This window comes from Phoca vitulina, unplaced genomic scaffold, assembly GCF_004348235.1.
Source record: "Phoca vitulina isolate PV1807 unplaced genomic scaffold, GSC_HSeal_1.0 scaffold31, whole genome shotgun sequence".
In the NCBI taxonomy this organism is placed as follows: domain Eukaryota; kingdom Metazoa; phylum Chordata; class Mammalia; order Carnivora; family Phocidae; genus Phoca; species Phoca vitulina.
The window spans coordinates 20,700,586-20,727,309 of NW_022589734.1; the positions used below are offsets into that span (position 1 = coordinate 20,700,586).

At 42.7% G+C, this 26,724-nt stretch overlaps 1 protein-coding gene across 2 annotated transcripts in view; it reads left to right on the plus strand.

Annotated features, from left to right (window-relative positions):
- CDKAL1 (CDK5 regulatory subunit associated protein 1 like 1) overlaps positions 1 to 26,724 on the plus strand; it is a 708,317-nt gene that overhangs the window by 640,487 nt on the left and 41,106 nt on the right. Inside the window, exon 16 of one of the 2 annotated variants that reach the window (XM_032424785.1) lies at positions 14,325 to 14,887. The exons of the other annotated variant lie outside the window; for it this stretch is intronic. Within the exon in view, the coding sequence (XP_032280676.1) occupies positions 14,325 to 14,513 (189 nt within the window). The 3' untranslated portion in view covers positions 14,514 to 14,887. Of the gene's footprint in view, positions 1 to 14,324; positions 14,888 to 26,724 lie in introns of those variants that run through there. 2 annotated transcript variants of the gene reach the window in all.

The following is a 26,724-nucleotide window of genomic DNA, read 5'->3' on the forward strand; positions in this document are numbered from 1 at the left end:
CCTCAGATGAGATCAGTTCCTCTGAACAATCACAGAACATCTATGGTAGAGGATAGTGTTATTTGCTACAGATTTTTTTCTTTTAGATATTCTTGTAGGAGGTAATTTCCTCTTCTGTGTTGTACTATATTATCTGAAAATAAACACAATCTGCCTAACTGGTCTCCCTGTTTCTGCCCTCTATATAAATCAGATCGTGTCTCCCTTATGTTTAAAACCATCGAGGATTCCATGTGACCCAGCATATGTACCCAAAGCTGAAAGCAGACACTTAAGCCAATACTTGTGCACCGGTATTCATAGCAGCATATTCACAACAATCAGAAAGGGGAAAGAACCCAAGTGTCAACTGGCAAATGAATGGATACACAAAATGTGATATATGATACAATGGAATTTGACTCATCCATAAGAAGAAATGAATTTTTGACACAAACTGCCATATGAATGAACCTTGAAAACATTATGCTAAGTGAAATAAGCCAGGCACAAAAGGAGAAATATCATATGATTCCACTTATATGAAAGATCTAGAATAGGCAAATTTTATAGAAGCAGAAAGTAGAGGTTATCTGGGGCTAGAGGTAGAGATGGGGAGTTATTTCTTATTGGTTACAGAGTCTCTGGAGTGGTGAAAAAGTTCTAGAAATAGTGGTGATGGTTGTACAACATGACAAATATAATTAGTGCCAGTGAATTGTGAGCTTGAGAATGATTAAAATAGTGAATTTTATGTTATATATATCTTACCATAATAAAAAAATCATTTTAAATGTTCAGTTTCCTCATGCTCACAGTGGAAACAAAAGTCCCAGCCTATAAGGCCTAGTGTCTTGGCCCCGCCATTGCCCCTCTGATGTCATCATTGACCTTTCTAGCCCTTGAATGTGCCGGACCAGCCACACTGGTCTCCATGCTGCTCCTTGAATGTGAACACACCAGCCATTCTCCCTCAGGAGGGCCTTTCCACCTGCCAGTCCCTCTGCTTGGAACCTGCTTCTCTTAGATGCCTGTGTGACACATCTGTCATCTCCTTCATTCAAGTATCTGCTGAAATTCTGCCTCATCAGCGAGTCCTTCCTGAGTAGCTCTCTGTAAAACAGCCACCCCCACCACAACCTAGAACGCCCCATCCTTCCTCCATTTTCCTCCATGGAAAATCTCCCTGTGAGACACACCACATATTTATGTGTTTCTTCGTCTCTAGTTACTAAAATGGAAACTCCATCCATAAGTGCTGGGATATTTTGCTTCATTCCTTTCTTTGTCTTTAATGTCTGGAACAGGGCCTGGCACGGCAGAGCACTGCTTAGGAAGTGTCTATTGAGTGAGTGAATGAATGAATGTATTTGTGTTAAAGATAGAGAAAGATAGATAGATAGATAGATAGATAGATAGATAGATAGATAGATAGATAATCCCTTATTAAAAGGATTGCAGGACCAAATATCTGGTCATCTTATATACCAGTTAACTGTTGCCACTATAAATGCCTCATGACACAATCACGAAACTTAGAGCAGTCCAGCTAATCTCAACTGCCGGATGGTTTTACCTTTTCACAACGCGGTATCTGTGAACTGGTGTCTCATTGTGTTTTTAACTTGTATCTCTCTAATTACAAATGAGGTTGACATATGTGTATACATTTGTTGGATTTCTTTGATATATTTATTTCGATTTCCTCTTTGATAAAGAGTCTGTGTAAGTCTGTTGCCCATTTCCTTCTGTTGAGTTGATACCTTTTTGATTTTTAGGATTTCTTTATATTATAAAAGTCTACAGTCTGCTGTGTGTGAAGCACGTGTCTCCTCTCCGTTCGTGCCTTGTCTTTTAACCTCTCATTGGCGCCTTAAGAATTTCATGTATTTTTGTGATTTAAGAATGGTTTCCCTGCCGTATGGGTTAGAAAGGTTTTCTGCCCACATGACCTAAAATTTTTCCAGTTCTGCCTTTCCCAGGTAAATAATCAGTCTACCTGGAATTAATTTTTAAGGATGGTGGGTAGGAGTCAAATTTCATTGTTTTACATGTGTATAATGAATTGTTCCAGAAAATTTTATTGAAAGTCCATCTTTCCTAGCAGTGCAAAATGCCTCTGTTATAAAAATCACGTCTCAATATATATGTGAATCAGTTTCCAGCCCTCTACCTGGCATCTTTTTATATTAGTTGTCTATTGCTGTGTAACAAATGACCTCAAAATTTAGCAGCTTGAAACAAAAAAACATTCATGATCTCAGAGCGTCTGTGGGTCAGAAATCTGGGCAAGCGCAGCTAGGGTGCCTCTGGCCCCATGCCTGTTGGGAGGCTGCAGTCGGGGCGTTGACCAAGAGTGTAGTCTTACCTGAAAGGTCAACTGGGGGAAGAGCTGCCTCTAAGTTCACTTATGTGGGGATGGTAGGATTCCGTTTCCCATGGGTTGTGAGAGTGAGGTCTTGGTCCTTCATGGCCGTTGGGCAGAGGTCTCCTTCAGTCTCTTCTCATGTGGGCTTTAGCGTAGGACACCTCACAACAAGGCAGCTGGCTTTCCTCAGAGCAACAAGCAGAGAGAGTGAGAAACAGGGAAGCCACGGTTTTGTTGTTTTTTTTTTGTGACCTAATTTCAGAAGTGGCATCCCATCATTTATGTTGAGTGTTATTAATTAGAAGCAAGGCCGATCAGCTCATAGTCAGGGGAAGAGGGAAGTTGTTAGAGCGGGATGTGAATATCGGAAGGCGAAGATCACTGGGAGCCATCTTGGAGGTTGCCCGCCACACTTTTATGGAGATATAAACAATTAAATCTCCCTGTATTAATCTTCTCTGTTATTTTCAATGACATTTGGTAGGGTTGTTTATTTTTTACTTTTTAAGAACTATCCATATTCAAAATAGAAATAGAAAGGGGAAATGAGCATGCCTTGGGATGGAGTTTTAGAAGAACACATAATGGAATTTTGGAAGTGAGGGGAAAATACAGATGTGAACTTGGTTCAAACGGCCGATTTTAATGTAATCATGGTGAGTGCATACCATGTATTCTTTCTTAACTGGTTTATCGGAATTTTTCCTAGCTGAATAACTATCACAGTGATCTGTAGGAAACATTTTACATGTTAGCTCATCATTTATGAGATTCTTTGGACAGAACAAAGCACCTGCCATCTCCTTTATTCATTTTATACAGTTCATGGAGCTCAATGCTGCTAGAACCATATTCCCAGTGTCATTGAAAATGATGCTTAGAACAGGATGGGAGGGTTTCATTGTAATAGTGGTTAGCATCACACATGGCTTCTTTTTCATTTAAAACGCAAACATCTGCCAACACGCTCTCATGGTTACCTAGTGGGAAGAAATCCTTGGGCGTAATTATTTTGAGTTGAATTGCTTGCTTTAAGATTAACTTTCGTACACCTGATTGTTCCGTTTGTCGACATCCTAGTTCACAGCTTCCTGTATACACTCCATGGAATGAGGGTGGTTTCAGTTGGAGCTTAAGAGATTATCGAAAAGACTTCATCATCAGGAAAGCATCTGGACCCAATTCACCTTAATTTTCTTCAGCTTTGCCACACTGGTGGGGCCACATTAGCTTGTACAGATGGGTACTTCCAGCCAGTGTTTCGGGTTAGAGGAGTTCAGATTTCTGCCATCATCATGAACATGGTGATTACTGACTTCATAGTTCTCAGGGAGCCTTTTGGTTCCTTCTTTATTTCCAGTCCTGTGTGTGTGTGTGTGTATGTGTGTATACTTGTGTATACATCCGTGGCTGAAAGAGAGACCTACATACACATTCTAGAGTAATTTCCAAATTTTGACATAGTAAATAAATAGCTTGGGTTTTAAGGGCAGCTAGTAAAATTTAAATCACAATGAATAAGAAGTAAAAATAAATGTATCTCCAGCTAAGATGCCAGACCTCTGATAACATACCTTTCGGCAAAGCTCACAACCCCTTGGTTTTTGTAGAACTAAAGAGGTTACGTATAAACAAATGAAACACCCCACTGTGGGCAAAGATTTTTATGCTGTGTTATTAATTCTAGACCCCCTTCTTCTACCCTGCACTCCACGCACTTATTTGGTAAATGTAACAAGCCAGGAACTAGGCCAGTGTCAGGCATTTGAATGGACACGTGGTGCTAAGTTAAAGAAAGATTAGGAACTTTCAGGAAGATGACAGAATTCAGGTAGAAGCCCACAACTGGAGGGTTGAGGAGGCCTTATGAAGACTGGACCACCTGATTATTCATTGTTGTTCATTCCTGATTATCAGGGACTGAGGCAACAGTTTCCATTAGAGATACTTACATTAAGAGGTGCTTCCTTAAGTGTATATTTTGGGAATTAAAATGCAATCATGATAGCGATAACTTTCAGATATGAAGATGATTTTGTATATAAAGCAGACTCTACAGAGTCAGGAGATTTTGAGGGTCTTTTCTGATAGCATACTGCACTGCATAATGTATATTTTAACATAATTTCCTTGCATTGATCACATATTTGGTGTTGATAGATTTTCTGCATAGGTCATACGTGCAGGCTCGGTTAAAAAAAAAAACAAGAAGGTGATGCTGAACTCTAACTTGAGTTATGAGCTATCAGACATTTTTTTCTTCATCCCTAGTAGCTTTCCCTTCAAGCTCTAACAATGCCTTTGAGCCATGAGAAAAATTTACACATAATATTTTGAATCCATTAAAAGAAGTTCAGAGCTTAAGAGTTGTTTTTGTATCTCTTGAGTCAGATGAATTATGACCTCACAGAAAATAATAATTAGGTGATGTGTCGACGCCAAGCTTTGATTTTTGGTATGATTATCTCTTTCTTTCATTTGGCTCAGTTGAAGTCAGAGGGTTGGGCTTCCTGAAAGAGGGGTCACCCAGACCACGTCCTGAAAAGAGGGGGTCACCCAGACCATGCAGAGGCACATCAGAGCTCTTCCTTTGGTGAATGTCAAGGCAGAATTACTCAGAATATAATCTGAAATGCATTTGATCATATGGCAGATAGTTTAATAATTTATTTTTGGCCTTATTAGCAAAGCCTTGTATTTACTCTTCTGTCACCAAAACAAGATATAAAACAAGATCATAGTGATTTTGTGTGTGCGGGTATGTTCTGGCTTGAAATATTTTTTCTTTGCGATTTTAATGGCCTGATAGCAATTACACATTTGAGGTGAGAGGATGTGGGGGAAATTACATGCAAATAATGCCGAATTTAGAATTGCCCGTGCCCAAAAGTGATACAGAAATGCTGGCAGGACTGTGCCCTCATCACGTAACTCTGTGACAGAGGTTTTATCATGTAAATATTCTCCCCAAATAAATGAAAAGGTGTTGCTGATTCCAGGTTTAATTTGTGGAGTTCGTTACATGCCAGTGTACCTACAAAGCTGATGGACGGCGCATAGAACATTCTTCGCAGAGTCTTCAAGAACTAGAAACTACTAAGACTTTGGTTCAGAGAGAATCGGGCATTCCTAATTATATGAAATTAAGATGTTCCCAGTTTGAGGAATTGTCTGAAAGAGTAGTGGAGAAAGGTAGCACGGCACCCTCCATCCCCGTCTGTCCCTGTAGCTGGTAAGGCCCCGGAGCGCGGGGACAGGGTGTCTGTCAATCCGAGGAAGGCAGCTTGCAACACCTGCAGGTGTCGGAGACAGAAGAACTCATTTAGACGCTGCACGGCGAGATGGGAAGACAGGTGGCGACTCTCTTCCGGGGATGTCTTTTATTTGAGCAGAACCAGCCCAACTGTTCCTCATTAAAACACATTTTGCAACATGTTCTAATGTGAGCAGATCAAGTGTGTGTGTGTGTGTGTGTGTGTGTGTGTGTGTGTTCAGAGAAAACGCAGCCATGTGCCATCTCTGGGTCCCATTTACAAAGTCTCGGCATGGTTCAGAACTGCAAGCCAGGTGGGGTGCAGTGCCCCCTCAGGACCTGACCTGGCTTTCCCGGAATGGCCTTTCTGTAGAGAAATGCAAAACACCACCATTGCGTCCGTGAGATGCAGTAGCAAGTAAAGTGGATAAAGTTGGCTTAGAAGGAATCTCAATCCTGATAGTCATTTGATATGCCGTGCCTTGGTTTTTCTCATTTCTCTGTATGGCGTTAGAAATGTACCTCTGATGTGTTATCACCAAGGCTGAACTTAGTATGACTGAAGCCAAGCCTCTCATCGGCTTCACCATGGATACCTGCTCCCTGTCAATTGGGCAAGTTGGAATTAAGTCATGTTAACAGCTTCCCTGGGAATTTGGAGGGAATGAAAGAATGCATATAGAGTACTCAGAATCGTGCCGGGCGTATGGTGACCAGTGCGTAAATGCTTCTTATCTGCTTAGTGTTTTTATATAGAGGCTGTCGTCCACATGTCCTCCTGGATCCTTAGGCTTCTGGTTCTGTGGCCATATCCCATAATGCAAGTTATAAATATTTGGGGGGAGGAGACACTGCACGAGAGGCCTGTGAACGGCATGACTTTCCATTGGAAGGCCAAACCCAACCAAGAAAAGGATAAGATGTTTGCACCTATACAAAAATATAAATATGGAAGGCAAAGGAACACACAGAAGTACAAATACCCCTGCAGAGAACGTTCTATTCATTGACCACCTCCTTCAGGTCCTTATCTCTTCCGGCTGAAAAAGCCATGAGTAGGACAGACATGGTGGCTCAGCAGGTCTGTGTGAGCGGAGGCTGAGCCCTGGGGACCCCATCTTCCTCCACCAGGAGGCTTCATGGCCAGCCAGCGGTGCAGTCACTGGGAGGTGCCCTGCACCCCTTTTCCCTGTGACGTGGAGAACATCAGGCTTCTGTTGGAGTGCATTCTCTCCTGCAGCTGGTTCAGCTCTGCCTGAACTGAGCACACCTTCTGGTGGGACAGTGAGAACACGGGGAAGTCACATATGCCAGGAGAGGTAAGCACAATAATGTGCGCACACACACACACACACACACACACACAGGATAACCCACGTCCTGATCCCAGGAACCTGTGAATGTGCTTGCCTTACATGGCCAAAGGGAACTTCGGGTATGTGATTCAATTAAAGGTTGAGATGGAGAAATTGTCCTGGGTTTATTCCCAGGGGCCCGCCGTAAATCACAAGGATCCTCACTGAAAAGTCTGTACTACTGGCTTTGAACCTGGAGAGAAAAGGCCACAAGCCAACGGATACAGGCAGCCTCTAGAAGCTAGAAAAAGAGCAAGGAGACCAATTCTCCCCTAGCACTGGCAGAAAGAATGCAGCTTTGCCGACACCTTGATTTTAGAATTTTCGACCTCCAGAATTGCAAGCGAATGAATTTGTATTAAAACCTGAGGTTACGGTAATTTATTAAAGTAGCAATAGAAAACTAATGTACCATGCTACTTCTCTGCTGGCAAGTTTTTCCCTGTTGGTACTATTATATTTTTATACTGCGTTGTATTGATGATGTTCGACCCTCTGTTCCATCTACCCCACAATCTAATAAGAAATCCAAGAATAGGTAAATGGCAATTTATATATCTGCACTGTATAAAATGTGCATCTCTAGTACTGAGGAGCAGGTAGAAAGGCAAATAGCCTTTCAGCCAGCACTGCCCACCCTCCTCGGTGCTGGGCCCTGGGCATGCACTGGCGAGGCTCCTCTCGAGGGGTGCTCATAGGATCTTGCAGGAGTAGACAGGTCATTTACTACCACCAACAAGGGCCATGATGAAGGCCGGCCAGCAGGATGCCCAGCCCCACAGAGGGGAAGCACCTCAGTCCTCTGGGGCTGTGTGCTGGTTGAGAGGGTTTCTCCTACAGGAGGTCCCGTCTGACTGAGCCCTGGGAAAACAATCTCAAGAGGAAGCAGGGGGCAGACAGAGAGTGGAGGAGGGGAGCTGGCTGGTTCAGGCTGGGCACAGAACCTAAAACCTTTGTGGAATCGAGAGTGACCTGTTTTCCTTTCCTTTTTAGTTTCCTTGAAAAAAAATGTTATAACAAAACTAAATATCGAAGGAAAAATCAGATATAAAAATGAGCCTCTGGCACATGTGACCAGTGAACCCCTCTTCATAAATTGTGGGTCCAAGTTTCCCTTCACATATGGGATGGTTTTAGTTAAGAGCCGTTCCAGAAGGCTCACTCCACAGAGAGAGGCATAGCTTCTCCATCGTGGGTTAGCGCTTGCGAGGGTAGTACCCAGGACAGGACATCTTCATCTCAGTGCTGGTGCTAAGTGCTGTGGGGAGCTCTGGGCTTCCCCACATTCCGGGTCACACTCCTGAGATATAATAGCCCTTCGTGTCGACCTTCTGCATTCCAGGCACCCCACCCGGGCACTGAGCATATTACTTCGAACCCTCTCGACATCATCTACAGTACATACTGGTATCTCTGCTTCATAGAAGAGGTAACTAGGCTTCGGGGGTTTGAACCACTTGCCCAAGGTCACACAGCTGCCAGATGTCTGACCCTGGATTCAGTTTCTGCCCTGCCAGAATTTGAAACCAATGCTCATTCGTTATATACCGTGTGTCCCCTGATGATGCAGAAGGGACAAAAATAGCCTAAATCAGTTAATCATATTTGAGAAGCAAATAAAACAGCGACTTTATGATTTTACAAAAAGAATATCTGAGACAGTTTGCCAGTTCCATTAGAACCGCAAAACACCAGGGAATGCGTTAATCTTGAGTCTTACATGCTCAAAAAAATTAATATGCACATCTCACTCGATCCTCCTAACAGCCCTATGATATGAAAATACTAGGAGTATCTCCATTTCTTAGGTGATTTTATGTAGAAACAGAGAAGATAAATCATTTGCCCCCAAATCCTAAGATGGAGGTGGGATTAGAGGGCAGAACCAGGGCACTTCGTGCCCCCAGCACTGGTCCCATGTGACCTCGGTGCCCTGCATGTGCTTGGGTGTAGTCAGGCTCCTCTTTCTTCTTCCCAGCCGTGCATGGGTAGCTGCTCAAGAAAGACATAATTCAAGATGGACTGTTGTTACCATCTAGCCAGACTGCGTTCTTTTTTCTGAAGTCTTCATTTATCTCCACCTGATTGAAATCCGATCCGTAGACTTCCTGAACATCAAAGTGGTTTTTGTTTGGTTTTGTTTTCAGTGTAGGTACTTGGTTCTACTTTACCAGATTTATTACTTTAATAGGATTTGATAAGCTGTACTTTTGAAAATTAGTAGGGTGCTTTAAGAATTAGCAAGAATGTTTAGAAATTAATTAAGGAAACAGATTTACAAAGCGGGGGGATAGCCCATCAAAGTGAACACTTTCTCAGTGTTGTCCTTAATTTACTATAACTGGATAAATGCAGGGATCTTTTTGATTGAACAGAGGTCCTATCCTGCCTCGTTTCAAATTTCTGTTTTGAAAAAGGCATTTCTCAGTGGAGTTGGATTTCTTAAAAAGTGTAAGTTTGAGAGTTGGTGTTTACTTAGTCTTAGCAAGCAATAACATTTCTCATACTGGCTGTGTTACCATTTGAGAGATGGAAGTGCATCTTGAATTTCAAGAATTAATAATCTTTGGTAATAATGTTTAAGAAGTTTAGGGAAGGTTTGAGCCTTCTGTTTACTTCCCAGAACTATTGGCCATACTAAGTTTTTCTCTAAGTCAGTTACATACATTGTTCTCCGTGTGTGTGTGTGTGTGTGTGTGTGTGTGTGTGTGTGTCGGCATGCACATGTAAACTTTTACCTTAGCATTGGTGATTTATCATCACCTCCCCTAAAAGCACTTTTTGTTTAAATTGTGTCATAGAAGTGCTACATTCTTTCCTATTCATTCTTTCCTATTCGTTTCTAACTATATAGAGCTCTGCCATAGTTGTACGTTTAGATGTTGGAGTGTCTTGGACTTCAGGAGAAAGTCCTTCTGTTTCCTATATTTTTTTAAAAGATTTTATTTATTTATCTGACAGACAGACAGAGAGCACAAACAGGGAGAGTAGCAGGCAGAGGGAGAAGCAGGCTCCCTGCCCCAATGCGGAACTCGATCCCAGGACCCCAGGGCTCATGACCTGAGCTGAAGGCAGACGCTTAACCGACTGAGCCACCCAGGCGCCCCTCCTATATTTTTAAGTGACTTTAACTTCAGTATCACAGTGGTGGCGACAATTGAAATGTACAAAGCTAGCTTCCTACTGATTACTGTCAGCTGAGAAGCCTTTTTCTCAATCTTATATTTAAAAATATGTCATCAGACTCTTTTAATCACAATCTTGGATCAGTAAAAGGTGAAGATATAAAAGAAGCCCAGTATGGTAGAGACAGGCTACCTTTTCCCTCTCGTGCTGTGTTGTTTGTCAAGTGCCCACCTTGATCTTAGGGAGAGCAGCAGGCCAGGTGGGTGCGGCTGCCCGAGCATGCTCCTGCTGTCCATGAGATTCTGTGATGCAGACTTGGCACACTGGGAATGGGGGGGTCCGTTACAGTCAGACGCATTAGGTGTTTGCCGGGAGCAGGTGGGGGGCAGGGACGTGGAAGGGAATAAAGTAATACCCAAGGAAGAACACAACTACGGGTAATCCACAATGGTAATTCAATAAGTAACTTTCATATTTGGAGCAAAATTTTATGGCAAATGAGTTAGAAGAAGGAGAAGAAATTTTGTGGAATAGTCATCAAAAGTCAAGGGTTTTTTCAGGCCAAGAGCACAAACACATTAGCTGCACTGCAGCTTTGTGAAGCAGAAGGTATTATAAACTCAACCAGATGCTTAATGCTTGAAGACATGGCCTAGTCCTGCCCAGGTCAGCCTGACCCCTGGCCTGGCACCAGTGATCACCAAGTGACAGCTTGGAATGGCAGGTGTAGAACCAGGGCCCAGCATTCGGGATGATGGGTGGAACAGATGTGGATTCTCCCTGAAGCTGGGAGAGATTGTGTTTCACCGGCTCACTCTTGGAGGGGCCCCTTCCAAGGCCCTGTACTTAAGTTTGTATTTGCACTTTCTCCTAAAAAGAAAGCTCCAGCCCCCACGCTATCTGGATCTACTCCTCGGTGAGGGTGTCTGTGAACTTCCTAAAGTCATACATGGAAGCACGAGTAGCGCTGTGTGCCTATGGGCATAGGCACCGCCACGTTGTCTGTAGTCTTCACTGGCTTCTCAAAGCCTTGCGTGACTCAAAAATGTCAAATTCGGGCCAAGGAGACATCAATCAGCCTCTTAGTTATGGTCTTGTAAACCCAAATTTAAGAAGTGATGCTTTAATCTCTAGAGGCAGCAACTTAGGATTCGTGTAGATTCATACTCTGAATCCATCACAGGACGCGTGGGTCACAAGGGACATGGAGAGGCACGTTTTTATTGTTTGCACCTCCTCTGGAACACACACCCCCATTCACTCACTTATTCACATCTGAACACTTCCCGGGTATCTGCTCTACCCCTGCAGACACGCAGGTCCAAGAACCCGGAGGGGAAGTAGCCTCGCTGCACTTGAAGAACTCACATCGCTTATGTCACTGTAGTGAAGGACTTCGTTCTCTCCGGGCTGCCCGGTCCAGATGAGTGCTGTCCTTGAGATATGGAGACTACTTTAGGCAAACTAAAAGTTTGTCAACATATTCTTAGCTCCAAAATATCACATGGAAAGCCAGTCTCACAAGAGAACGGTCTCCGGGGGCAGGGGCAGCTTTGGGTGCACCTCTGAGCTCTGGTCATGCCCCCCCCTGCCCCCCCACTGCAGGGAGGAAAGCTCATCTGTTCCACTGCATGGCCCCTTGTCGAGGGACGGACACCAGCAGGGTGTCGGTCCAAACACGCGTGACTGCAGAAGTGAATCATGATTCGACTGCCATTGGGTTGGGAGATTTATCCTTGAGGTTAGCAGTTTTTCTTTTCTTTTTTTTTCTTTTTTTAACTTTGCCATTCGTCTCCTAGAGTCAAAGCAAGAATTCTTGCACATCTATCACATGGAAGCATTAGCTGGTGGAAACTGGATTCTAAAAGTTATTTTCATTTCCCCATTCCTATTCTTCGTACCTCTCGTTACTCACTCATCTGAACTCAAATCCTGTGGGTTCTCCATCAAAAGTCCATTGTCCCTCCTTCCCCAGCCTTCTGCCATCATCCTAACATAGGTGCTCATCACCTCCTGCCTCAACTCGCCACTGGATCACCTACTCCCATTCTCTTCCCTCCCGTCAGCCTACCCTGCACATTCCCACCACGGTTTCCTTCTGGAGAGTACGGTTTCCGTGCGTCTACCATGTGTGGTGAGCTGCAACTCCCACTTTCCACACAGAGGACACAGGTGTCAACAAGAGGTTCTTAGGGAGCTTGGAAGGGAAGAAAAAGCAAAATAAAATGGTGTTGAAATATTTTGTGCTGCTGTGGATTTCCTGTTCTTCCACAGACATGCCTGATGTTTTCCTGCCTCTGGGTTACCCCCTTGGCCCTCCACATTGTTCCTCCCGTCCGTGTTCCCCTGCCCCCCCCATCTCCATCTCTCAAAGTGGTGTTTCAGGTCCCAGCAGGGGAGGCACCAACTCTAAAGCCTGTACATAAGATGGAGATCTTCTATAACAGAATTAAAGTTATACTTTGAACGGCTAGAACCGTCTAGAGAGCAGCCAGGTTCTCCCTCCCCACTAGTGATCGTAGCTAGACAGCATACCAGAGGGAGCTGAACTGGGGGAGGGGGGCTGTCCCTCTGGCCACCCAGACCCTTCAGCTTCCTCTTCAAGTTTGGGGCAGCCGGGAATCTCCACCTAGAGGGATATGTTTGTGGAATGAAACGACATCCATAAAAACTATGTCATTCTTTCTTTCTTTTTTCTTTTTTTGCTGAGTAGATGTGGTTGCATCCCTAAAAGGTACATTTTTGATATGATTCCACTCTACATAAACGTTATGCTTCATGAATTCTGCCTTAATTCTCCATTAACTAACTCTCTCCTCCCCTCTCATGTTTTGTGCGTAATCTGGAAAATCATGAACTTGGCCTGACACTTCAAAGAAAGGAAATGTGATTTATCCATACCTAACTTGGGGCCACGTGGCCCATGGTGGGTGTTTGAATGTGTCTGTGCTGAAGGAGTAACTAAGTGATCGCTTCTTCTTACATCAGACTTTAAAAAGCTTCTACACAGCAAAGAAAACCATCAACAAAACAAAAAGGCAGTCTACTTGAATGGAGAAAATATTTACAAATCCTATATCTGATATCTGATAAGTAATATCCAAAATATATAAGGAACTCCTATAACTCACTAGCAAAAAAACAATCTGATTAAAAAATGGGCAGAGGATCTGAGTAGATATTTTTCCAAAGAAGACATACAGATGGCCAACAGGTACATGAAAGATGCTCAACATCACTCATCATCAGGGAAATGCAAATCAAAACCGCAGTGAGCTATCACCTCCCACCTGTCAGAATGGCTGTTTTCAAAAAGACAAGAAATAACAAGTGTTGGCAGAGATGTGGAGAAACGGGCACTGTTGTGAGAGAATGTAACTTGGTGCAGCCACTGTGGAAAACAGTATGGAGGTGCCTCAGTAAGTTAAAAACAGAAATACCATATGATCCAGCAGTTCCTCTTCTGTGTATTTATCTGAAGAAAACAAAAACACTCACCCCTGTGTTCATTGTAGCATGATTTACAGTAACCAAAATATGGAAACAGCCTAAGTGTCCAGTGTCTTTATCCAAAGAAGATGTGGGATATATATCCTGTGTGTGTATGTGTATGTATATGTGAATATTACTCAGCCATATAAAAGAGGGAAATCCTACCATTTGCAACAACATGGATGGACCTTTAGGGAATTATGCTAAGTGAATTAAGTCCGAGAAGGACAAATGCCATATGGGCTCAATTATGTGTGAAATCTAAAAAAAAAAAAAATTGAGCTCATAGATCCAGAGAACAGATTGGTGGTTGCCAGAGGTGGAGGTCGGGGGGTGGGCAAGATGGGTGAAAGGGGTCAAAAGTGGAAACTTCCAGTTACAGCACGAGTAAGCCCAGGGGGTGTCATGCACAGCGCGGTGACTGGGATTAACAACACTGTGTTGCATATTTGAAAAGTTGCCAAGAGAGGAGATCCTAAAAATTCTCATCACAAGAAAAACAAAAACAAAAACTGTATGCATGGCAGTGGATGTTAAGTAGACTTATTGTGGTGGTCATTTTGGAGTACATAAAACATGGACTTGTTATGCTGCACACCTGAACTAATAACAATGTTATTTGTCAGTCACATCTCAATAAAGAAAAAAAAGACAGCTTCTTCTAGGGACTCATTACTTGACAGATAGTCACAGTAGGGCTGTTTTGTATCTTAAAATCATTTTTTTCCCCTCTATGTTTCCGTCTTCATAGGACTTCAGAAATAGGCTTGGGAATCACCTGAGCTTGGTGCCCCACACTTCTGCGGTTCGGCGGGACCCTGCGAGCTCCAGAATGGCACTCCGCTTGCAAAGACTCCATCAAGACTGCACGCTGAGGGCATCTGTGGGCCTGGCTCTGTTTGCTCTCCTTCTGGCTTTTTTGGTCAAAGTCTATAATTAAAGCACAACTAAAGGAAGCATTTGTGAAGAAGACTAAATTTCTCATTAAAGTCTGCAACGAGCAGAAAAGCAACCACATCAGTCCTCCAAGAGCCGGAATTTATACTGGTCTCACTGCCCCCGCATCAGCCATGCTTTTTAATGAGGCTTACCGTGTCTCCCATTGAGTTGGGCCATCGGTTATTTGACCTAACACCTACTGACTGTTGCCATAGCGTATCTTTTGAATTAAGTTCCTTTCGGTTAATTTGCAGCAGGAAATGCAAGTGGTTGCATTTTCTTTAAACCTCCAGTCTTCAAGTCAGAACTTAATTGTACAGTGGATCCGGTCATCTTTTCCTGATGTGGGAAGAATTTTGAGTCTTCAATAAACATCTAAAAATGTATCTTTCTCTTTATGCTTTGTTTAGAGTAAAATGCCACAAACATCTTATTTTTCACAGCAGATGTGTTGCTGGAAAGTTTATTATGGAAACCTGTGTTTGGAACAAGACTTCTCTTGGAATGCACAAGGCAGAGTCGCCAAGTAAAGGACTCTCGGTGACATTTCTGAGAAGTGTGAGGAATCACCCACTTCTTCAGCACCCACAGACTTTCAAAAACTGGATTTGTCTAAAACCAGCTGTGCCCCTTCTCTGACCGTTTTGACCGATGACATCAAATGTTTATTTATACCTGACATCATTGGCCTTTACTAAGTACAATGGCTTATTTCACAGTAGAAGGACTCGATGTACTAAGCGATCCTATGAACATCAGAATTTAGATGTTATTTGGATCGTATAGGCCCAGGGAAATCAGATGCCCTCTGGTTACCATAGGACATTTCATCTTTAAACCCACACCCCTGTTCAGCTCCTCCTTTTATGTGTCTTTTAAGGAATCCGAATTAAAATTTATTTATGTCATCAGTTGGTGAGCTAACAAAACGAAAAAGCAAAACAAAACTAGTGTTAGTACATTTCTCCAGAACCTGGTATGTGCTTCTAAGAGGAAATCCCATTTCCAATGCAGAGGACCTGCCCGGGCCCTCCCAGAGCCCCCCAGGGGAACATTTATTTGGGATGCTAGTGAGTCACACTGTAGGACGTAAGAAAAGCTTTGTGCCCCTAACTGACGGGAGATGAGCAGGGTGTCTGTAGTCCCCAGCTCACCCCTTCCCCACTCTTTCCCTCTTACACCTCCCCTGTTTCTTTCCTCCCCTCCTGCTCTAAGCTGTTCTTACCTCCACTCTGCTCCCTTCCGTTGTCCTTCCCGTGAACCAAGCGCACACCCAGCCATCCAGCAGCCCCACTGCCCCTCCCCCGCTGTGGTGGGGGTTCTCAAGGATTGTTTCAGCCGCACGGGGTCACCCCACTCCACCTCTCCTCTTTCTGACCCCAAGTTGGGCCGCAGCGTCCTTTTGCTGAGAGGTTCAGGAAGTGTCAAAGCACCGTCCTGTGAGCACTTGGCTAGACGGGTGGCTATGGTCTGAAGACCCAGCTTGCTTTTTTCCATGACCTCCTGCTGGAGGGAGGGGGGGGGAGGGTGTGGTGGTAGCTGACAGCACAGCCCTCTGGTGGACAGGACGGGCAGGGGAGTCCTCGGGGCAAGTGCTGTCTCAGGGGAGCCGTCCCCTTTCCAGCTCCTCTCCTTCCTGCCCACAGTGCCCCTGCACATCTCCCACCCCGCTGGAGTTGGGCCTGGCCTCGTGACCTGTGTCGGCCAATGCAACGGGAGTGGAAGGGACAGATCTCCGAGGCACGGTCGCCATATGCTCTTCCCGCCACGAGGGTGATGATGGGCACACACGTCAGGATGAAGTTTTCCTTGGCCTGAGTCCCCCAGGGAGCGCGTCGAGCGCATGCTGGACATGGGTAAAACAAAAAAGGAACTTCTGTTGTGTGAAGCCACTGAGATGGGAGCTGTCAGCGTAGGATGACGTAGACCATCCTGATTCAGACGGAGTCAGCCATGAGAGGACGGTTGACTTGCCGTTTGTGAATGCAGCTGCTGATGTGCCTCCTGTTTTCTTTTCATGTTTCCCCTTAGTGCCAGAGTCTTTTCCTTTCTTTCTTTCTTTCTTTCTTTTTTTTTTTTTAATAGTGACTCTTCCTGCTGAGAAGGAAGCTATGAAGAGACCTGTCTTGGTTCACTCAGGCTGCTATAACAACACCATCGACCGGGTGGCTTACAACCAGCAGAAATCTATTTCTCATAGTTCTGGAGACTAGACAGTCCAAGGTCAAGACACTGGCGTATTTAGTGTCTTGTGAGGACTCACTTCCTGCCTCATAGGTGGCCGTCTGCCTGTGCATCTCAGGGGGTAGCAGGAGGGAGCTCTCCGCGTCTCTGATCCCGTTGCTGAGGGCCCCATCCTCGTGACCTCGTCACCTCTCAAAGGCCCCCTCCTATCATCACACTTTTAAATAAAGAAGATTTATTAATCCAGTTTCTTTTCTCTCTTCCTCCCTCCCTCACCCTCTGCCTCTCTTTCATTCTGTCTTCCTCGGTTCATCAAGTGTGAGATAGTCAGTTGGATAATGTAAAAAAATTCTTTGGTGAAAACTTTGCTTTGTTGCTAGGGAAATGTGTCTAAACATCAGATTTCCATATGTCTTTCAGTCAAAACATATGCTTTCCTGTTGACTTCAGTCCAGGTTGAAGATTTCAGTCACGGGGAGAGAATTGGAGTTACAAATGAACCTCGAGAAGTTTTATCATCATAACACAAGCATAGAGGAAAGTAAAGGAAGGGCAAGAGGGAGCGGAGGGGGAGAAAGAGAGAAAGAAAGAAGAAGAAGAGAAAGAGGGAAAAAGATATTCTTAAGATTTGCCTGGCCCCTGAGGCACCCCAGGATGTTTTAAATGTTTGAGGTAAACAGTGACATCTGTCAGATACCGTGCAAACCAGTCGCTCAAAGTGGTTCCATTTCAGCACTGGAATGCACACTTCATGATGCCATGTCAAAGACTGGATTTTAGGCAGTCGCTGTGACAAAAAAGCAAGTATCAAGAATGTGGAACAGGAACTGAAGACGCTCTTATTTCACGGTTTGAGAAGTTGTGCAGTGCCCAACAGATGCACGTGTTCCGTTTATAAGTAATTACAGTCATTTTAGAATAAAATAAAAATATATTTATTTCAACTGACTCGTATTACTTTTTTCACACAGATTTTGTAAGATATTTAAGACACAAGTATTTAGGGGCACCTGCGTGGCTCAGTCGTCAAGCATTTGCCTTCGGCTCAGGTCATGATCCCAGAGTCCTGGGATCGAGCCCCGCATCTGGCTCCCTGCTCTGCAGGAAGCCTGCTTCTCCCTCTCCCACTCCCCCTGCTTGTGTTCCCTCTTTTGCTGTGTCTCTTCCTGTCAAATAAATAAATAAAATCTTTAAAAAAAAAAAGACAAGTATTTATTAAGTTGTTAGTACCTAGCTACTTAGGAAATAGGATGGTCAGCTGTTTCTATTGGCCTAGGAGTGCCATGAATTGAGAAAGCTTGAGAACCTCAGCTTTGTGGCGTGACCTATGTAGAGGATCCATGCCAAATTTATATTTAACCTGGGGTCCTAATTATTTCTCGAAATTTTTTTTTAGTTTTTTAATTTATTAATAGCACGTGTTTAATAAATTTGCACCTGCCTAACTATTGAGCTAGAATTATGGTGTTGAAACTATAAAACGTGGGGCGCCTGGGTGGCTCATTCAATTGAGCGTCCAGCTCTTGGTTTCAGCTCAGGTCATGATCTTGGGGTCCTGGGATCGAGCCCCGTGTTGGGCTCCGTGCTCGGTAGGGAGTCTGCTTGGGATTCTCTCTCTCCATCTCTGCCTCTCCCCCTTCCTGCTCGCTCATGCGTGCACGCTCTCTCTCTCAAATAAATGAATAAATCTTAAAAACAAAAAAAGAATAAAATTTGAGTTAAGGATCCATAAAGGAGTCAAGGATCTGAACCAACTGGATTCCGACCTCAGCAGTTTCCTCAGACCTCAGTACAAATTGGAGGCAGATAGTTTAGGGAAAGAGCATGAGGTTTTTGACATCAGCAAAAGTTTGATTTAAGTTGCAGCCAGGCCACTTTCTGAGCCTCATCTGTAAAACAGAGAGACATGTCTGCTGCAGGGTCATTGAAAGATAAAATGGGATCACATATATCAAGTAGTATGTCCTTGGCACACGTAATTGTTTCCCCTTTCATGATTTACTTTAGCCATTTAAACATGAAGACCAATTTTATAAATAAGGTTAGGTGGTTTTAAATTCTGATATTAATACACGACCACCCAAAAGAATTATATATGGAATAAAAAGATTCCTGCCTCAAGGGACTTAGAGTCTAATTCTAACAAATGCAGCAAAGGAAGAAAAATTCAAAGAAAATGGATTGCAGCTGTATTTGAGGAGATCAAATTAATGAAAGGTGTGGGGCACAGATTTGGGTGGCCGATCTAAGATCAAGAAGGAGATTTTCCATGGCCTACGATGAAAAGAGCAAGCAGATTAATAGGAGACCTAGAAGTCATGCCCTCCCCCACCCTGCCTTGGGGATAAAAGGAAATGCAGATACTATTATTCTTCATGAGTTTTCTGTCAATTATTTCCTACTAGTACTGTTTCTTGGTTCCATAGCCAAAATATCCCAACTGTGTAGAGGTTGAAGCAGAGAGTTTCATTTGGTCTCTTATGGTCTTCCTAGTTAATGGACATCTGAACACACTTATGAATACCAGAAAAAAATAATTTAAAAAATATATTTATGTAAATGTACATATTTATATATTTCACATATGTATGTATATATCTTTAAAAACCCAACCTTGGATCAAGGTAAGAGAAAACTTTGAAATTCAGAAAAGCTTAAGAACTAGAAATTTTAACTCTTAGGTTTATGTAATCTGCTTTTAATATGCCTACTTAATCATAGTAACTACAGATGTTATTCCAGGCTGTCTGATTCCAGGGTCCAAGCTTTTAACTTCTGTTTTTACCCACAGTTTACGTGAAGAGGAATAAAACGTGTGGTTTTTAAATAGACCTAGAGATTTTCAAATAGATATAAAGTATGTTGTTGACTTGTTATACTTGGGTCCAACCTTTGTGAACTAAAGCATACATACCATCCACATACTGTATGCATAAGTAATGAGTCTAGTTACAAACAACAGCTTACTTTTAAATTGAGTTTTATCTCCCTTGAAAAGTCACTTTGGAATGACTCTGATGACAGTTCTGAATGTAGTTCCTGGTGCTATCTTCTGAGTCTCTGCCTTTGCAGGAGGAATTTGTGTGATACCTTTACTCTTACAGGTGTGATCTGTTTTGAAATAGCCAGAAGTAATTTAAACATATCTGGCGAGGGGTGCCTGGGTGGCTCAGTCCATGGCTGAGCCTTCAGCTCAGGTCATGGTCTCAGGGTCCTGGGATCAAGTCCCATGTCAGGTTCCCCGCTCAGCAGGGAGCCTGCTTCTCCCTCTCCCTCTGCCCCTCCCCCCGCTTATGCACTCTCTCTCTCTCTCAAATAAATAAATAAAATCTTTAAAAAAATTAAACATATCTGGTGAGTGAAGATTAGATTGAACTGGTTGTACTGGTAGGGGTCCCTGGGAAAATTCTTTTGTGGACCTTGGCCCTCTTAAGAAAATGCCTTGCAGTAAGGCTTTCTTCCCTTAAACACTAGACTTTCCCCCGAATAGCATGAACAAAGAAAAGTTCAGGAGCAAATGGCTTCACAAACATACAAAGAATAATTAACACCAGTCCTTTTCATACACTTTCAAAAAATGAAAAAGGAAGGAACGCTTTCTAACTCATTCTATGAGGCCAGCATTACCTTGATATTAGAGCCAAATAAAGATACCACAAGAAAAGAAAATGGAAAACCAATGTCCCTTATGAACACAAATGCAAAAATACTTAACAAAGTATTAACAAGTTGATTTCAACAGCATATTAAAAGGATTATTTACCATGACCTAGTGGGATTTATCGCAGGCATGCAAGGGTGGTTCAACATAAAATCAATCAACATTACATACCACACTTATAAATTAAAGGGGAAATAAAAAACATTTGATCATCTCAAAAGCATTTGACAAAATCCAACACCCTTTCATGACAAAAACTTCTTAGAAAACTAGGAATGGAAGGGAAATTCCTCAATGTGTTCAATGGTATTTATGAAAGCCCACAGCTCACACCATACTCAGTTGTAAAAGACTTTAAGATCAGGAACAAGACAAGGATGCTCACTTTCACTGGCTGCTATAAAACATTGTACTGGAGGTTCCAGTGAGAGCTATTTGCCAAGAAAAATAAATAAAAGGCACCCAAATTGGAAAGGAAGAAGTAAAACTATATTTGTAGATGACATGATCCTGTGTATAGAAAATACCAAAGAATTCACAAGAAAGCTGTTAGACCTAATAAACAAATTCGGCATAGTTGTAGATTATAAGATCAACACACACAAATCAGTTGTGTTTCTATATACTGGAAATGAACCATTAAAAAAAAAAAGGCAATTCCATTTACAATAACACCTAGAGAATTAAATACTGAAGAATAAATTTAACAAGGGTAGAAAAGACTTGTGTGCTGAAAACTATAAACCATTGGTGAAAGAAATTTTTAAGTATTTAAATAAATGTAAAGATATCCCATGTTCACTGAAAAGAAGACTTAACATTGTTTTGTTTGTTTTTTTAAAGACTTTATTTATCTATTTGACAGAGAGAGACACAGTGAGAGAGGGAACACAAGCAGGGGGAGTGGGCGAGGGAGAAGCAGGCTTTCTGCTGAGCAGGGAGCCCGATACGGGGCTCGAGCCCCGGACCCTGGGATCATGACCTGAGCCGAAGGCAGACACTTAACGACTGAGCCACCTAGGCACCCCAGAAGACTTAACATTGTTAAAACACTACCTAATGCAAGCTACAGATTCAATGCAATACCTATCAAAACAGCCTTTTTTTTTTTTTTTTTTTGCACAAATGGAAAAGCCAACCCTCAAATTCATATGGAATTGCAAGTGGTCCCTAATTGCCAAAACAATCTTGAAAAAGAATAACAAAGTTCGGGGCACCTGGGTGGCTCAGTAGGTTGGGTGTCCAATTCTTGATTTCAGCTGAGGTCATGATTTCAGCTCAGGTCGTGATCTCAGGGTCGTGAGAGTGAGCCCCACATCGGGCTCTGTGCTCAGCGTGGAGTCTGCTTGGAATTCTCTCTCTCCCTCTGCCCGTCCCCTGACTTGCACACACTCTCTCTCTGAATAAATAAAATCTTTAAAAAAAAATTATAAAGTTTAAAGACTGACAAATACTTCTCAACATCAAAACTCATAACATGGCTGCAGTAATTACAGCAATATGGTACTGTCATAAGAACAGACACATAGACCAATAGAATAGAGCAGAAATCCCAGGAAGAACATTTTCATATATATGGTCAATTGATTTTTGAAAAGAGAGCCAAAACCATTCAATAAAAAAGAACAGTTTTTTCAACAGATGGTATTGGAAAACTGGGTATCTACATGCAAAAGAATAAAGTTGGACTTTTACCTTGGTCCATATATGAAAATGAACTCAAAATGGGTAAAAGACCAAAATAAACTTAAAAGCTACATTTACAGAACTTCTAGAAGAAAACAAAACATTGGGGAAAATCTTATGACTTTAGATTTGGTAATAATTTCATAGAGGTGATATGAAAATATAGGAAACAAAAGAAAAATTTTGGACTTCATCAAAATTAAGAACTTCTGTACATCAAAAGACACTATCAAGAAAGCAAAAAGACAACCTACAGAATGGGAGAAAATATTTGCAAATCCTGTCTCTGGCAAGAGATTAATATCCAGAATATATAGAGAAGTCCTATAACTCAACAACCCACAATTGAACAACCCAATTTAAAAAAATGTGTAGGGGCGCCTGAGTGGCTCAGTTGGTTGAGCGTCGAACTCTTGGTTTTGGCTTAGGTCATGATCTCCTGGGTCATGGGATCAAGCCCCGAGTCAGGCTCCACACTCAGCGAGGAGTCTGCTTGAAAATTCCTCCTCCCACTTACACAGGTGCTATAAGTTTAAAAAAAAAAAAAGTGTAAGGGACTTAAGTAGACATTTCTCCAAAGAAGATACACACATGGCCAATAAGCACATGAAAAGATGTTCAATATCATTAGTCATTAGGAAAATGCAAATTGGGGCACCTGGGTGGCTCATTCGGTTAAATGGCTGACTCTTGATTTCAGCTCAGGTCATGATTTCAGGGTCCTGGGATGGAGCCTTGTGTCAGGCTCTGTGTTCAGTGGGGAGTCTGCTTGAGATTCTCTCTCCCTCCCTCTCCCTCTGCCCCCCCAAATAAATAATCTTTTTTTTTTAAAGATTTTATTTATTTATTTGACAGAGAGAGACACAGCGAGAGAGGGAACATAAGCAGGGGGAGTGGGAGAGGGAGAGCAGTCCCCCCACGAAGGAGGGAGCCCAATGCAGGGCTCGATCCCAGGACCCTGGGACCATGACCTGAGCCGAAGGCAGACGCTTAACGACTGAGCCATCCAGGCACCCAATAAATAAATCTTTTTTAAAAAAGGAAAATACAAATCAAAATCACAGTGAGTTATTACTTCACACCCATTAAAATGGCTGCCATCAACAGGAAAAATATTGTTGACAGTATAGAGAAATTGGAACCCTCATATATTACTGGTGAAAATTTAAAATGGGTCAGCCATGGTGGGAAATAGCTTGGCAGTTCTTCAAAATTTAAACCTAGGGTTACCATATGACCTGGCAATTCTATTCTCTTTCTCTCTCTCTCTCTCTCTCTATATATATATATGTATATTCCCAAAGAATTGAACATAGGGACTCTAACAGATACCTGTATACCTGTATGTTCATGGCAACATTATTCGCAATAGGCAACAGGTGGAAACAACCCAAATGTCCATTGATAGATGAATGCATAAACAAAATGTAGTACACAATGTAGTAAACAGTGGAATATTAGCCTTAAAAAGAAGTGAAATTCTGACAACATGCTACAACATGGATGAACCTTAAAGACATTATGCTTAGTGAAATAAGCCAGACACAGAAGGACAAATATTGTATGATACCACTTATAGGAGGTACATAGACTAGACAAATACATAGATACAGAAAGTAGAATGGAAGTTACCAGGAGCTGAGGGGAGGAGGAAAGAGTGAGTTATAGTTTAATGGGTACAGAGTTTATGTTGGGTATGATGAAACAGTTTTATAAATAGATAATGTTGATGGTTATACATACAACACTGTAGATTTATTTAATGCCACCAAATTATACACTTAGAAATAGTTACCATGATAACTGTTGTATTATGCATATTTCACCAAAATTAGAAAGGCATTGAAGTATAAAAGTGCATGGTGAATTTGAGACAGAGTGTAGCTAGAGCAAAAGATATACAAGGGAAGCAACTGGAAATTAAGAAATAAGTTCAGGTCACATTTGTGAAGTGTTTTGACGCCACTTTTGATGGAATCTAGGCTTAATCCGATAGTCAAGGAAGAGCCACTCCAGGCTTCTAAACAGACTTCTAAACTTTGCAGGCTCCAAAGAGATTCCTGTTTGGATAGATAAGCATTGACAATGTGTAGGATGGCTGGTTCCTCTTAACCTGACCCTAGATGACACTTTTGGAAACGTACAAAGTAATAACCACTTTTTCAGGACCATGAAGCAAGGCTTAGGTAGAGTTAAATCTCTGTACTTCATCTTGAGTTTTTCACCTGCTGCTAAGCCTCTAAATTTGTCCACTTCCGGGAGAACTTTGAGCAGACCTCACCTTAGCCAGTTAGTTGGCAATGGTTCTTGTCATTGCTGTTACTGACACTGGTGTTGCTGATTCCGCAGGTTGCTTTGTTCTAGAACTGTTGCTGTAACACCCAACATATAACCTGGTGTGTGGATCCCATCATTATTTTAACGAAGAAAATGCCTCACTAAGAGTCAAGCTCCTGTCTTTGTAGTTGAGCATCTTTGATCCTTAATCTTTGCTTTGGCATCCACACTGAATCGCATCTGGGGATCTAGCAATCCTCTATCCCTCCAGCACCTGCTACCTTCTCTGGGTATCCACTGCAATTCAAGTGAGTGACTCCAGCTCTCTGGTTTTGATCTCCCGTATCTCAGATTCTGTTAGTACACCTGTTCAGTTAAGAATTCATATGCTCTCTTCTCAAGAAATGGATGTGAAGACTTCACCAAAAAGCCACCTGTGATAACCATCTCAGGCTGTGATCCTTAGAGATCAAATGCTCCAGGCTTTTTGTCTCATTTTTTGGTTTTTAGCCAGCAGGACTTCTGCCATCTTACTTGGCATCATTTGAGATGTAAGGGGAGGGCTTCCGCTGCCCAGAGACACCAAGTCATGGCCCACTACCCTCGATTCCAACCTTCACGGGAAAAGTCTAAATTCCTCATTATTAGCCCATTGACATATTAAAACTTGTCACATCTCTAAGGCCAGAAAAACTAGACTGTAATTTGGTCTCCACTCCCTGTTTTGGGTGTAAGTAAACCTGACTCTAGCCCAGTCTCTCACCCAGGAAACGGTGGTGAATGGTCAATCTCATGTCTCATTTGGTTCCAAGAGTGAAATCAAAAGTCAAATGGAAAACGAACCAGGAGACCAAGCTTAGAGAGTCTGGGTCCCATCTGCAGGAAGTAAAGGATCTTCTGAAATTCACTTTTACATTTTTACATGGAGAAACATTCAGGATAGGTTGGGTTTTGTCTAATTTAAGAGAATGATCTGCAAACCTTGGGAGGAAGGTCTGCCGTGTCTGTTGTCCTTGACCACTCCCCGCTCTTCCTGTTTTTATATCATTTTTTGGTCTCTGATTCTCCAATAGTTTTTCTACTCATATATTCCTTCCGTGTGGAAGCACTCTAACCCCATCTGGGCAAAATAAGATTCTAACGTCTCCAATTAAGGTCCCTCTTCTCTCTTTCCCTCTTAACACAGCACCCTTCTAGATTCCTGAAGTTAGAAAGGTCAAAAGTTCCAAAGCAATCTTATAAAAAGCAAGAGTTGGTTGGATAGCAGTCTAAAAAATGTAATCTCATCAAACCAGATTGCCTTGGGCAATCAGAATTATACAAGCTACAAGAAAATTCAGTAGCTAAAAATGTTGTATTTCAGGTTGAAGAATATTTGTAATGCCTTTAGACATACAAATCAAAAGGAGAGTGGGGAGGGGAGCAATTTAACACCAGCTTTTCCTCATGCTCTGTGGCAAAGTCAAGGGGTCTATCTAGGAGCTGCAATAACTTCAATTAATATTAAAAGCAACACCTGTGGCCACCCAACACTGAAGTCACAAATAGAAACTCCCAGAAAGGCACTACTAGCCTCCTTTGGCTAATCAATCCTAAACAGCCTCTGTTTCTCCCTAATGCGTCAGGGAGTTAAACTTTCTTACAGAGATGTTTGAAATTTGAGTTGAGATTTGAATAGGTTGCATGGAAAGACTGCTCTTTCTCAATGCTTCACAGAAAGGGATCAGTATGCTGCTGTCTGCTTCACCTAGGACCTGGTTTTGCTTGAAAAGGCAGGGGTGGTAACCCTACAGATTAGCCTAGAATAAGAGCAGGAGGGGCTCATGGAAACCATGGAGTTGGACCCCCTTATTTTACAGATGGACAGACTTAAGTTTAGACCGAGTTAAGTGACTTGTCTATGCCATCCCACTAGTTGGGAGCATTTCTAAACAGGGATCTGAAGTATTCTCTTTGGTGCCGGGATGCTTTGGGGTAGAACTCTAGACCTACCTATGTCCAGACATGTATCCTAACTGAGCTCATCTCTTGAGGCTCCACTCACAGCTAAGAAAATATCTGTGCAGCACAGTGTCAGCTTGAGCCAGAGGTGTCCCCTACAATTGTTTCCATCCCCCGAGTTCTTAGTCCCAAACCCAGAGAGAAGGCAATGGGAAGAGGTTGGTGGGGGTTGGGGGAGCTGTGCTAAATTAACGCAGATTGCCTTTTGTCTCTCCACTGGAATGGGGTTATAAAAAGTTGAGTTCTATGGCGCACCTGGGTGGCTCGGTCAATTAAAGCATCTGATTTCAGCTCAGGTCGTGATCTTGGGGTCCTGGGATTGGGCTGTATCAGGCTGCATGCTCAGGGAGTCTGCTTCTCCCTCTCCTTCTGCCCCTCCCCACTGCTTGTGCTCTCTCTCTCT